We start from the raw sequence: 14820 nt of genomic DNA, 5'->3' as shown, positions 1-14820 counted from the left end.
CAAAAATTGATGTTACACTTCATGGTGAAAAGAGTTGGAAGTTATGATAAGTCTATTATAAGAAAACATCATGGAAGCAAACTGAATGATAATAACTGGAGACTAAGCTCAGATTTGAACAAGCAAAAAAAAAGGGCATGTTCACTGATGTGAATTAATAAAATGAAAATTGATGTGTTTTAGTTCTAATTTTGAACTGTCTCACAAGCAAACTTTTTGGGGTTGGAACAGAAAAAATTTGAAAAAATTAAAAAAATGTAAAATGTCAGTCAATTCTGGCTACATCAGCATGAAGAATAAAAACAATCCTGTTTGTTAGTTTGAATTTTTTTGTAATGCTGCATAACATAAAGAATTAAGGTGAATGTATTACACGGGACTTATCAAGGAGACATATTATAGTATCATCAAATGACATGAGTTAGCTATCCATTAACCTGGTGTGCCCAAGTATAAAAAAAAAAGGTTTCACTGAAGAAAAGAGTTGTTGGTGTCGAGGGCAGAAAAACTTAATCTTGACAATCATTACATACAATATGTTTTAATTCTTGGTGATATACATTTTCAGTGATATGTTTTTTTTAAATTTCTGAATCAAAACATGCTTAAAATTCTGGATAGTAAATAGTTTACTTTCTGGTCATTTTGTTTTATTTATCAATTTAACAGAAACAACATTATTAACAAAATAATCAAGACTGCAGATGATTTAAGGATCAAGAAAACTTCTCAAATCAGTGAGTTATGCTCAATTAATGCACACGTGAGATCATTTATTAATATTATACGTAAGTTTACCTTGAAATGCATACGGTCCATTTTTGTTTGAACAGGAAGGATTTTACAGTATGGATCAACACTCTCTGCTTGGAGAATTGCTGTTACAATTGCATCTGCATACATATCATTTACAGGTGTTGCAAGCCACTAAAAAAAGAATGTATAAATAAAATAAATTATATATATATATATAATTCTTTAAATTTACATTAAGTTTAGAGTTATGATTAAAATGCAAATCTGAGTAGCACAATTCTTCTACTGTTAGTCTGCAAGTCTGCATCATTTCATTTACAAGTATTTTTATTCTGAAAATTTAAGAAAAACATATGCAACATCATATCTGGTTCAGTTCAAGAAGAAAAAAATTTCATTCGTTTCTAGAATACCAAATAAAAAGGAGTACTATTTTCATGCATCTTGTCCAGTGTCAGATTGCCTACAACTACACAGCATAGCAAAATATAAGCAAGCTACATGTTTACATAAGAAAAACAATTGCTAAAAACAGTATGTAAATCACATAAAGATTAAGAAAGATTAGTTTTGTTTGTTATTCTACATTTATTTTTTGGAGTTAAAAAATGACACAAATAGTATGCATAATAATATTGGAACAAATATTTAATAATTAATTCCAATATTGTAATAATGATTTTTATTTTTTATTTAGTAAGCGTAAAAACTCATATGTAATTTCATTATGCAATTCCATTACTACGCCAGGCTTTTCATACACTACACTCTTCATTTTACTGTTAATTAGCCCAAGACTAAAATGAAGTTCTATCATCAAAATAGCAACAGAAATAGTAAAGGATTATGAAGCATATAGCTCAATAATTCTGTAGTATGTCTCAGTACAACAATAAAAAATGTTCAAATGCCCATTAAGTATTTAAATGCAGTAAATGCCCATTCACAGTTGCAACACTAATTATTAGGTATGAAATAGAAATGAAACAATGAACTGAACTGAAATGAAAAGGTAAATTGGCACTATTTCAGTGCCAATATTTTCTAGAACTTTTTATGAAATTACAGGTATATTAAAGTTACTGTTTGTTATTTATGATAAATTGGCATTTCATACTAACAAATATTTATGTAACTTCAATAAAAAACTATCTGTAAACACAAGCTGTAAGTTTACATTGCATATGAACATTAGTAAAGTGAATGAAATAAATACACTTTTCAAAACATTTTTTTTTTTTTGGGGGGGCGAAAAATGTTTTTATCATCGTCTGGAAAACAAAAATATAAAATATAAAAACAAAATATAATATTTAATAAAACAATAATAAAAATTAAAATAAAATAAAAACATACATTAGAAATTTAAAGACTAAATTAAAACTTAAATTTAAATACGAAATACAAAAAAAAAACAAAAACTTTAACTAAAACATTAAACACAAAACATACAATTACAATCACAGCTAACATAATAAAAATTTAATTATAACCACTATCACTGATAAAAAGTTATCTACTGTCATAGATAACATACTGTCACATATATACATATATGTAAAACTACAATAAAAATAAAATAAATTCAACGAACTCTGTGATGAATGTAAAAACTCTATCTTGGACAACAGAAAAAATAAAAATTTTTAAATGAAATCCATAACAGTATAAAAATAGAATAATAAAATAAAACAACACTGCTAAAAAGTATCTAAAATACCAAACACTTTGAAGAAATAAAAACACCTGGACCAAAACGTTTTTGTCATTGTCTAGGATTGACGAATGTTCCAGAGCAATTTAAATTTGCGTTCCAAGGCCACATAACGCACACAATTCACAAGAATGTGGCACACAGTCAAACGGCAGTTGCATTGTATGCATAATGGCGCGTTTACCACTGACATCACATACCTGTAAGTAGCTCTCATACGTCCTATCTGCAATCAGCAGTGCCAGAGTTTATCTACTCTAGCCATCCAATCATCTTGCCACTTTGTGCAAAGAGTGAGTATAGCTAATAAAGTTGGATGAAGTAACATGGGTAGTGAAGGATGGTTGACTACATGCATCTTTAGCAATGGAATCTGCTTGTTCATTACCTAGAATCCCCACGAGGCTAGGGATCCAGCAGAAAATTCTCTAGTGTGTTGCGATGGTTCAACTCGGTGATGCATTAGATTTTGGTGACGATAGGATGTCTGGAATAAAAATTTTTTAAGGCTTGGAGAGCACTACATGAGTCGCTACAAATAAGGATATGATGGTACTTAGGGTTAATGATATTCAAAGCCTTGTTTACAGCGTATAATTCAGCAGTAAAGACATTCATAATACTACCAATGTTTTACCATATAAGGTAAAACATTTGCTGAAAGAAAACAGGTGGTGTTGATTCTTTATTGTATACTGTGAGGTCAAACATAAAATTTATAATGTTGATTCTCTGTGAAGGTTATGAACACGGATACATTGGAAAAATAGAAGGTGCGTCAACATTTAGAATGTGCAGTAAACATCAGGTACGAATACACCTACAAGTGCAGTGTAATGTAAACGGTCTTCATCCCTTTGAAAATAAGGACTGCATCAAAAGCTGGGTGATTTGGTTGTCCCTTAAGATAGATAAAATAAGAGGCTAAAACCTGGATGCTAAGACCTGGAATCCTAAAGTAATGGCTCATTACAGTCAACAGGGATGCTTACAACAGGGCTTGATCTAAAGGCATCTGTAGGAAGCCAAAGGAAAGCATGATGTACTGCATCCAGCATTTTAAGCACGGTATTACGCGCTGAAGAGTAGGTGACACAATCATAATCCAAACAAGAACAAACTAAGGAATAGTAAAAACGCAACATACATGACTGATCGGCATCCCAATTGTTATTGCTAAGGACTTGCAGCATATCTAAAAGTTTGGAACATCTCGCTTTTAATTCTTTGATGTGTTTGATCCGCGTAAGGTGGCTATCAAAAAATTAACCTAAAAATCTGACATCAGGAGAGATAGCAATTAGCTCTTCATCAAGAAAGACTTGCAGAATAAAGGGTCCCACAGGCTTGAAAAGACTGCAAATTTTGTTTTTTCAGCTCAAAGTGTAAAGCCGGTAACCTTGGACCAAGCTTCAAGGCGAGATACAGTGTTCTGTAGTAGTCTCTCCTCTGTGGCTGTTGAATAAAATGCAATATATATAGCAAAATCATCAACAAATAAAGAACATGACACAGGTGTCTGCACACATATAGTAATACTGTTGATGGCTATAGAAAATAAGGTGGCACTTAATACACTTTCTTGAGGTACTCCATTTTCCAAGTTGATGCTACCCGAAAGAGAATCCCCAACATGAACAAGGAGAGTTTGGCCATTTAAGAAACCCCTAATAAAAGTAAGCATATATCCATTGACTCAGGTAGTGACTCAGTATCATTCACCAGGTATTGTCGAACACCTTTTTGATATCAAAGAACATAGCGACGAGATGCTGGCATAGTAGGAAAGTGTTCTGAATACATTAGAATTTTTCCAGTGAGACTAAGTGGTCAATGCAAGATCGTTCTTGTCAGAAACCACACTGTTATTGAGATAAAAGGCCACGTCCCTTCAAGTATCACATAAGCCTGCGGTTCACCATTCTATCCATTACTTTGCATAAGATGCTTGTAAAAGAGGTAGGGTGGTAGCTTGCGGGGCTTCCTTTGTCATTACCAGGTTTAAGTACTAGTATAACAACAGCTTCTGACCAGACGGGTTGGAAGACTTGTGCAGAGAATAAATCATTATAAACATTCAATAGGGTGTTGTAATGCCAAATGAGGGTGTGACAGCATACTGAGTCGAATGTTGTCAGGTCCAGCGGATGTGTCACGTTAGTTTTTAAGTGTGTATGACAACTTGTTGAATGCGAATGGAGCATTTAATTCACCAATGTTCAACAATAATACTAACATCTGTATCTTGTACCTCTGAAATTCATACTGTATGAAGTGAGAAACATCAAGCGGAAAGAATTTGCTAAGGTAACTGGGTCAGAGGTTGAAAATAATCTTGTTATCACTTTCAGTTTATTTTGTTTTTTTTATTTATTTTATGTTTGTTACCTTAGCAAATTCTTTCCTCAATCTGATGAAATTCTTTCATAATCTTCTGCTGTGACAACTGCCATTGCAGAGGATGTGTAAGTTCTCCTTCATGAATAAACCCAAGAATAGATTGTTTTGGTGACACACAAACTGCACAGATCTTATTCCACACAGTAGAGATGGGAGTCGTGTGTGAGATGGTGTCCACATATATCCTCCATGACTTCCTTCTAGCGTCTAAGAAATACCCAATGACATATGACTCTAGCCTTATGGTACAAATTTAGATGTTCATATGTAGGGCTATGGTTAAACTTATGCAATGCCTGCCATTGTTTTCAATAGCATTCCGGTAATCATAATTCCATCAACGAGCGTAAGGACATCTAGGTTTTCTCAATGTTTGTGGGATATATTTATTAGCATTCTCAAGTATCATGGACATAAAAGAGGAAAGTTGATCCAGGACGCCTGTGCCACCATATACTGTGATGGGAAGTTTTTATGGTAACCGTTCCAATCCGCTTTTTCAACAATCCATCTCCGTGGCTTTTTTTCACCACTTTTTTCTCAAAGTCATCACAAGCAGACCAATTAAGATGAGGGAGTAAGCTCGGCAAACATATGGAGAGGTCAAATGTTGGACAATGTACCACATGATAAGGACATGAATGTATGTGGCCCATCATTCAGTAGACAAAGGTCCAAGTCTTACCTCACTTTGTTTATCATATTCCCTCGAGAGGAGCAGAAAGATGAGCCCTAAGAAATATGGTGGGCATTGAAGTTTCCTACTATTAACAACGGCAATAGGATTTGCGTGAGAAGATTTGATATCTCTATAGCACTGAACTCAGAGTTCAGTGAGAGATACAAATTGCAGATATGCAATTTGAAGGGAATAGAGGAGACCTTCACAGCAACAGCACGAATAAGGATAGCTAGTGGTATCCTTATAGCAAACACCTCATTCCGCATGATAATAGCAACCCCGCCACTCTTTCTACTGTCTATTAGACAGTCATATCTTTCACAGAAATATCCTCTAGCCTCTGAGTGTTATTGCATCTTGTTGTAGAAGATGCTTTTCTTGGAAGCACATGATTAGTGATTCATATGTGCGTGCCAATACTTTAATATCCTCAATGTGGTACCGAAGACCTCAAATGTTCTACTGAATAATGCTCATAAGTAAAGATAGTTATAGATAAATTTCAGGAAAATACATAAAAATTAGTTGTATGTAATCCAGTTTTTCTTTTTTGTATTTTTTATGTAAGGATCTCCGATTCCCTGGGGTCGAGCGGTTTCTCAACCATATCCCCCAATATATGAGGTGATGGAGAAGATTTTGAAGAATGGGAAGTTGTAGATGACATTCCAGCTTAGTAGATGGCTTACCGCCAGCTGTGATTATTCCTGCTTGCACAGGTGAAACTTTGGAAACAGGGACTTTCAGAGGGACCCCCAAGACTGGATTCACTAACTGCTACTAACGACTTTTTGTTCATTTTTATCAGCTCTGAAATAATGGCTGTACGTGAAGTGACTTGATCAGATAACATCTGAACAAGTTTTTTTTAGCTCATTGCAGGATCCGCACTGCTGATTACCTAAATCTGTAGGAGCTTATTTTAATGTAGCGGTGGTAAAAGATACATCTGGTTTAACCAAATTCTGTGAGGTAATTTTTTTTATATTCTCTGCAAGCTGCCGGAAAAAATAACTTCTCCTTGGCAGAGATTCTGAGGATTGCCTTTTCTTCTTTAAAAGTTGGGCAACCTGGGAGCGGGCTATATGTGAACCACTGCAGTTCGCACATTTCTCATCTTCATGGCAGTTAGTGTCAGTGTGGCATTCCTTTGGACATTGAGCTCAGATCACTGTTTTTGAGCAAGATGTTGTAGTGTCACCATAACCTTGGGATTTGAAACATCAGTGTAGGGGTATGAATGTTCGTACCCGAACTGACAGGTAACCAACTTTAATCTTCTCTGGTGGTACGGGGAGTTTAAATGTTGGTACAAGAGAAGGTGTTGGTTTTTCTGTTCCACTCTGCTGTTTCATTATACGTTTCACATTTACAACTTCTTGGGTTCAATGCTCTTCAGCTATTTTCGTTGTTTTGTCGTCTCCAGCTCCATAAGGTCGCTGCAAAAGATTACTCCCTGGCTGGTATTTACAGTTTCTGAAACATTGTACATAAGTTTATGCTGCCCATATTAGTAATAATGAACAGAGATCTACTCTGTTCATTGTTATGAGTTTCAATCAATATTGACCCATCTATAATTTTTTGATGATCTTCAGTGAGCTACATGATCCCGTTATTACCTTGTTATTAGGAAGGGCAAGACCTTGTGAAGAGAGCCACCTTCCTGAATATTTCACATAACAAAGAATCTAACATTTTTAACCTTGGATGGGTTGCTTCACAATTCACTTTATTTTCTCCAGTACCGACATCCTCATCAAACAAAGCTGATTGAGACCTTTTCACAAGTTTGGTGATTGAGATTTGGTGGTTTTTTTCAGATGAACCATCAACCATAATGGGGACTTCTTAAAGACTTGTAATTATGGTCCCATGAGTGCTGGCGATATAACGAACCACTCTAGCAGAGCGCACACATACTAGAGCTAGAGCAAAATACAGCTGGGTTCGCCCATGAGCCCAGAGGACATCGTTTGAGATTCACTACATACAACAATTCACCCGTTGGCACGATAGTTTCCACCTTGGGTTACAACTGCGTTTTGTAAGGTGTCGCAACATCACTGAGTGAATGTGCAAGAAGAATAGTGTAGAACATCGTAATGTAGTTGTGTAAGGGTATATGTTGTTAATTGTGTAATGTATGTGTATAATGTAAAGTATTGTGCAGCTCAATGTGTAGTGAGAAGAAAAGCTGCAGAGACTAGGCCTTTGGGAACACCAACCCTCAAAGAATAAGACTCCCCTTCAGGGGTTTAAAACAATTTGAAGGAATTGTTTCTGCTGGTCAAAGTATATGGGTGTAGTTTTATAGGCTATCAATTTATCAGTTTTATTGTCAATGCAGGGGCAAGGAGCAGAATTTTGCCACATCTTAGGCAGTTGTCAGGAGTTTTTTTCTGCTCTTAAGTCAGGAGTGTTCTTTCTGTTCTGGCAGATAGTTTTGAGAAGTTGGCCTCCAAGCCCAAGGAGATCAAGGAAGTTGAGGTTCCAGTGCCTGCTTCCAAACAGTCGGGCAAGTGCAAGGCTAGTCAAACCTTGAAGCAGCTTGAGGTGCTTTTTATTAACCCTAGATCGCCAATGTACGTAATTCTTACGTGTGTCAAGATATAAAGGCGCCATTGTGAGTTCTGTGATTCCCACAACTCCCCACCCTCCAAGCAGTGCTTCCGCTGTCCAGTACAACATCAGCTACTGAAGTCGCCACATTGTTTCTACCTCGTCCGTATTCGTCAGATAGAATATTCAAAAACTAGGTACGTAAATTTTACGTATAGTTGGTATTAGTGTCCAGTTATTGTACGTATCTTTTACGTATAGTTGGTATTAATGCCCATTTATTATACGTATTTTTTACGTATAATTGGCAATAAGTCCTACTATTTTTGACGTAAATTTTATGTATTATTGGTAATATAGGTTAATTATTTTCTTTATTATCTTTTCAGCTCCAAAAATGTCGAAAATCTACACAGATCCCGATGAAATATTGAGGATGATAAATGAAATGTCCGACTTTGATGAAGATGAAGTGGAAGACAACGTAGAAGTGGAGGAATTAAAGGATCCTGATGACAGTGACGAAGACCCGGATTACATTCCAGATGAAGCCGAAATCAAAGAAGAATTCAACAACAATATTTGCCAGATCGAAGAAGAGTCTACCCAAAAAAGAAAACAAATTAAAATAAATGTCACCGAGCCTCGGGTGAGAGAAATTACATCTGATTTCATAATAACGTTAGACAACCAAGAGCTTGTAGGTAAAGATGGCTACCGGTGGAAAACATCTCCTCCAGTTTGGCAAGGGAAAACTTGTAAAAGAAATATTATATACACAGCCCCAGGTCCAAACCCTATTGCTCGACAATGTCTCAGTCCGTTAGATTGTTTTTCTTTATTTATGACTGACGATATCTTAAGTAAAATAGTAGGACATACCAACGAAGAAATATCAATTGAAAGAGATCGATATAAGCAAAGTGGAAATTCCAGCCTAATGGATACGTCCTCGTTGGAAATAAATGCCCTTTTTGGATTGCTGATATTGTCAGCGGCATTAAAAAATAATCATCTCACAACTGAGATGTTATTTGACGAATCATATAGTGGTTCAAGGTTCAAAAGTACGATGTCGAGGACGCATTTTAATTTTTTAGTAAACTGTGTTCGATTTGATAACAAAACAACAAGAAAAGAACGACAGGCACTAACTAAACTTGCTCCCATATCGGAAATTTGGGATATCTTCAGAATGAACTGTAAGAAATCGTACAATCCTGGTTCATACGTCACCATAGATGAACAACTGATTGGATTCAGAGGCCGTTGTCCATTTCGTATGTACATTCCATCTAAACCGAATAAATATGGGATCAAGTTAGTTATGATGTGTGATAATTCCACGAAGTACATGATAGACGCCATCCCTTATCTTGGGAAAGGCACCGTTCCAAATGGAAAGCCTGCAGCCGAATTTTTCGTAGAAGAACTTTTAACGTCAATAAAAGGAAGTAACAGAAATATAACGTTTGACAATTGGTTCGCAAGTATACCATTGGCTAAAAAGATGCTTGAGATGAAACTAACCGTCATTGCGACAATTAAAAAAAATAAAAGAGAACTGCCACGAGAATTTGTTGACGAAAAATATCAAGGCAGAAAATCAGGTTCCTGCTTGTTCCTATTTGATGACGACATGACTCTATTATCGTATAAACCAAAACCTAATAAATTAGTGACCATGATCTCAACTGCACACAAAGATGGTACAATCAACAAAGATTCCAATAAACCAGAAATCGTGATGAATTACAACAGCACTAAAGGTTGATACCTTTGATCAGATGACCCAAAACATGTGTTGCAACCGCAAAACTAAAAGATGGCCTTTGTGTTTTTTTTATAACATGCTTAATATTTCCACACTAAATTCATTTGTTATTTATACGCATAATAATTACAAAATTAAATTAAGACCACTCAATAGATTGCGATATATGTTGAAATTAAGTGACGAGCTGATAGCGCCATGGCTAAAAATTCGTTATGCACTCCCGAATATCAATAGCGATTTGAGGTAGTCAATCGGCAAACTTCTCAACCAGCCAGTAGAAACTGCTCCTAACCCAAGTCAGAAAGGTAGCAGAACATACTGTTCATATTGCAGCTACACAAAGAAAAGAATGACTACAACATATTGTGCAAGACCCGGCTGCTCGAAGCCGATTTGTGGGGAACATCAAAAGAAAATGTGTTTCCAATGTACATTGTAACAATATTATTTTTTGTACAAAATGTTAGTTTTTTTAAAATATATTTTATATTTTTTCCGTTGAATTTAGAAATATAACGTGCATTATTTTGTTTAAACTGTATGTATTTAAATTATTATAGCGTATATTTAAAACTTATGATGAAAATTTTTTTTACATTTAATATATATAAATATGTATGTATTTTTATTCATAATACGATTTAAATATATTACAATATAAGTTACAGTGTCTCTGCTCTAACCAATTTTTCTTAACATGCCTGTTAAGTTGCCTGTTTTCACGTTTAAAAAGAAAAAATCACATATACACGTAAATTTTACGTATTGTTGGTAATGATGTACTATCTATCTACATTGGCGTTCTAGGGTTAATAAGACTGAGGGGTCTACTAAGACTAGTAGACAACTCAAAGAGGATTTTCCTGCAACTTAGGGACAAGAGGGACTTACAGGACAAACCTGCAAATTAGGGAAATAAGAGACCAGCAAGGGTCTAGTAGTGGTTGCAAACAACAAGGAGACAGTCCAAGTCATCTCAGAGTCTCCTAAGGTAAAGAAGGTTGAGGTTAAGGTCGACCCAAAACAAAAAAATAGGTCTACGACATTGACTGGCACCTATCCGATGAGGAAGTTCTGTTTCTTGTCCAGAAGCAGAACACTGAAATGGATGAGGCCGAATTTAGAAAAGAGTGTAGGCTACTCTTCAAGAATGGTAAGCATGATGCCCAGCAGTATCATGGTGTTTTTGAACTTGGTGCTGGTCTCTTTAAGACGTTTGTGTCTGAAGGTAGGTTGTATGACAATTTAATGTCCTGTAGGGTTAAGGAGTATTTGACTGTACAAAGGTGCTTCAAGTGCTGTACTTTTGGCCACACAGCCAAATTCTGTATATATGCATCGGTGTGCATGCATTGTGGCGAGGAAGGTCAAAAGTGTGATGATTGTCCACAGAAAGCCAAGGCTCCATCTGTAGATGGAGCCTTCTCCAACAACTGTAGAAGGTTGCGCAAACATTCAGTCAACAGTAAGCACTGCAGCTGTTACTTATGTGTAGTAGAATTGTATTTCAATTCTTTGGATACTAAGTATCCTTTGAAGCTTGATGTTTGTACATAGTGTTAGATGAATTGGTGTTAAGTCTTGAAGTTGTTTTTCGCAATGCCCATCAAATAGCTGGGTGATCTACCAGGTCAAGCGGTTTTTAAGTTTTCTGTAATATATTGTGATCCATTCGTTCTTTGGTGCGGACTTTTGATTTTAGATTTATGCGATGCCAAATTGTTTCTTTGGCAACAGTTAGGTGATTACTGTGGGCACTTCTTGTGGGCTGTTGACTCTGGTTACAGGGTCACCTTCACATCGGATTCGAATGGATCTTTGCTTGTTGTTGCAGTAGTCTTAGTCTTTGACTGAGTGCATTAGTTTAATAGTTGTGAGACCTGGGAGAGTTCTTAATCTCCTTGCAGTTTCTACCACTGTGACTTCACTGCAAATTTTTGACTAGCTTACTTCTCCTCATAACCTGCACTCGCATCTGAGGGCATTATGGTAGTAGTGTTAGTGTCCTGGGTGGCTAGGGTTCTGCCTGGGCAGTTTGATTGGCCAGAGGTAGGTGTGCTTGGCACAGTGCCTCGGTTAGAGTAGTTTCAAGTTTCAATGGATCGTGTCCAGGAGTGTGATTTTCATTCTCCCGGTGCGGTTTAATTGACTTAGCATGGCTTATTGTAAACCACCGGGTTGGTCTAGTGGTGAACGCGTCTTCCCAAATCAGCTGATTTGGAAGCCGAGAGTTCCAGCGTTCAAGTCCTAGTAAAGCCAGTTATTTTTACACGGATTTGAATACTAGATCGTGGATACCGCTGTTCTTTGGTGGTTGGGTTTCAATTAACCACACATCTCAGGAACGGTCGAACTGAGAATGTACAAGACTACACTTCATTCACACTGATACATATCATCCTCATTCATCCTCTGAAGTATTATCTAAACGGTAGTTACCGGAGGCTAAAAAGGAAAAAAAGAGAGCATGACTTATTGTGAATTGGAGTGTACACTTATTAAGGGGCAAATAAGTAAATGTTGCTTGCGATCAATCTAGCTGCAAATCCAAGCGGTCCTTAAAGTTGGAGCTGAAGTGGGAGACAAGAGGTAATACTCAGCTCCTGAACGAACCAGACCTGACGTCCTCTGGGACATTTTATTCTCATTGGTAGCACTCCAATCACTAATTTAATTATGATATGCCATCGTGGCAATGAAATTTGGCTGAATTGATATGCTCTTGTGGCATAAATGTTATTTGCAATTGTTTGTAAAGTGGATACATTCGGTTTAGGTAGAAATAGAAATTTGTAGAGTTAGGCGTGGGATCTTTGATCTTCAGCGTGTAGGCTTTTAGCTTAGTTCCTGAGAGCTACATGGTACAGTTATATGTTTGATGTATTCTTCGAAGGGAAATTTGACTAGGGTGGAATTTTCCGATCTGGATGCCTCTTGAGTCATCTGCATTGGTGGCATCTCATGAGGCTGGACTGATGACGGTGGAATGTGATCAGTTTGAGAGCAGATGTGCTCTGATTAAGCCAGTCATGGCAAGCATCGGAGGAGGTGGTGTAATGATTAGATACACTATGAGATGGATGTTCTTCTTTCTTGAGGGGAGGGGGAATTGAGATGACGACAGGGCTTGATCTAAAGGCACCTGCAGCAAGCTGAAGGAAAGTAAGATGTACAGCATCTAGCATTTTAAGCATGATATTATGTGCTGAACAGTAGGTGACACAATTTTAAAATCTTGCTTCCTAGAAGATTTATAATAAAATTAATAAAAAACATATAAAAAAAAACTGAAATAAACTCTTATATGCATTTATAAAACAAAAGTCTGAGAATGCATTGATATTTTCTCTTCCTGCTTTTATATACATGATGTAGCAGTGTGAAGAAAAATAAAGAACATCATTCATAAAAATATTCACATAATTTTGATAACCTTAAAGCTAAGCTGATTCAAGAACTTGCAGTATAAGTGTACTAAAGAATTATAAATAAATAAATATTTTCAATAGAGAAGCAAACATGTAAGATATAGTGATAAATATGTAGAGGATCAAAACATGTACCTTTCTTTTTTCATCAATAAGTAAACCCTGAAAAGGAATGAGATGACACAACTTTAAAATAATAAATATTTTTAATACTTACTTCAAGCGTCACCATTTTGTTTTCAAATGTTAAATCAATGCATCCAAATACTTTCATTTTTTTATCATCAACACTTTGGACAGCACCAGATAGTTGAAAGAGCAGATGTTTCAAAACATTTTGTGAACCAGAAAAATAAACTGATTGTTGTTGAACTACTTGGCTCATGCTCATATCTGTGTACTCTGAAAATAAGAACCAATTAGTCTTAAAATATTGATGAAGTCTGTAATAAACTAAATCACAAATCACACAGAGAGATTATAGCTGTCACTGTAAAAAATACTAATTTCACCAACATCATTTTACTCTGGTGAACAGTAGCAATCTAACCTATCCAAGTTTGACTTCATCTATTATTATTTATTTGTTTCTATGTTATATCTGTTACAATCTGTTATTTATTAGGGTTAGCTGTTATCTATGTTGTATCATCAGTTATGATGCCAAGGCATCTTATACAGTCCACTTCTTGAAGGTGAGAAGACTTGGATATGGTGTTTTTTTTCTTCCAACTGACTGTGTGCTTTTCTTTTAATTGAATATTAGATCATTTTTTGTACAGTATTCTTGAGTCAAATAAATAAAAATAAATCTACCACTAACTATTCAACATTCTTATGTGTAAGAACTATATAACAAACACCCAATTATAATAAATATGCAAAAATCTTATAATTTTTATATCATGTCACTAATAAAAATAAAACCTAAAAACTGTATGAAAAATAGTACATAGTAGACAAATTCTTAAAATACTGAAATAATATCTCAATTGCAACTAAAGCTAATGCTAAAATTTCTTATAATCTAATATGTTGATAATTGCTAAACTATTGTTTTATATAACTCTACATAACTACAAAAGAAAAACTACAGTAAACTTACTTGAAAGGTCACTAGGTGCAAGCATATGATAATTAAAATTCCTTTTAACCAGTATTCCAGATATCTTATGACCAGGTTTGGGTTTCTCTATAGCTAATGAACCCATAACCTAGATAACATAAAATACATTATACTAAATAGAACTTTCTTTATTATTTTTCAGTTCAATAGAATATACACAATGACTGGTTAAGAGATCCAGAACATGTCACTGACTATAATAACTTTTTATAATTCTGCAACAAGATTCAACAACTTCACTCATTTTTCCCCAAATCCTCATTCAACAGCCTCAATTTTTCAATGTAAAAAATTTTATTTTTTTTATTTTTATAAACTGCACATATTCTGTTAGTTGAGTATTATTTTTAAACTGCATCATTCTTGGTCTGTGAA

The 14820-nt window shown here is 35.3% G+C and overlaps 1 protein-coding gene across 1 annotated transcript in view; it reads right to left on the bottom strand.

Moving 5' to 3' along the window:
• The window catches only part of Cpsf73 (cleavage and polyadenylation specificity factor 73), an 87512-nt gene that overhangs the window by 18348 nt on the left and 54344 nt on the right, over positions 1-14820 (bottom strand). The window contains exons 12-14 of the mRNA XM_075380546.1: positions 14425-14533; positions 13537-13721; positions 799-927 (exon numbers count right to left, since the gene is read on the bottom strand). Coding sequence (XP_075236661.1) covers positions 799-927; positions 13537-13721; positions 14425-14533 — 423 coding nt within the window. The remainder of the gene's footprint in view (positions 1-798; positions 928-13536; positions 13722-14424; positions 14534-14820) is intronic.

The sequence above is a fragment of the Lycorma delicatula genome, chromosome 1 (genome assembly GCF_047948215.1).
Source record: "Lycorma delicatula isolate Av1 chromosome 1, ASM4794821v1, whole genome shotgun sequence".
In the NCBI taxonomy this organism is placed as follows: domain Eukaryota; kingdom Metazoa; phylum Arthropoda; class Insecta; order Hemiptera; family Fulgoridae; genus Lycorma; species Lycorma delicatula.
This window is presented reverse-complemented; position numbering and strand designations above follow the sequence as displayed.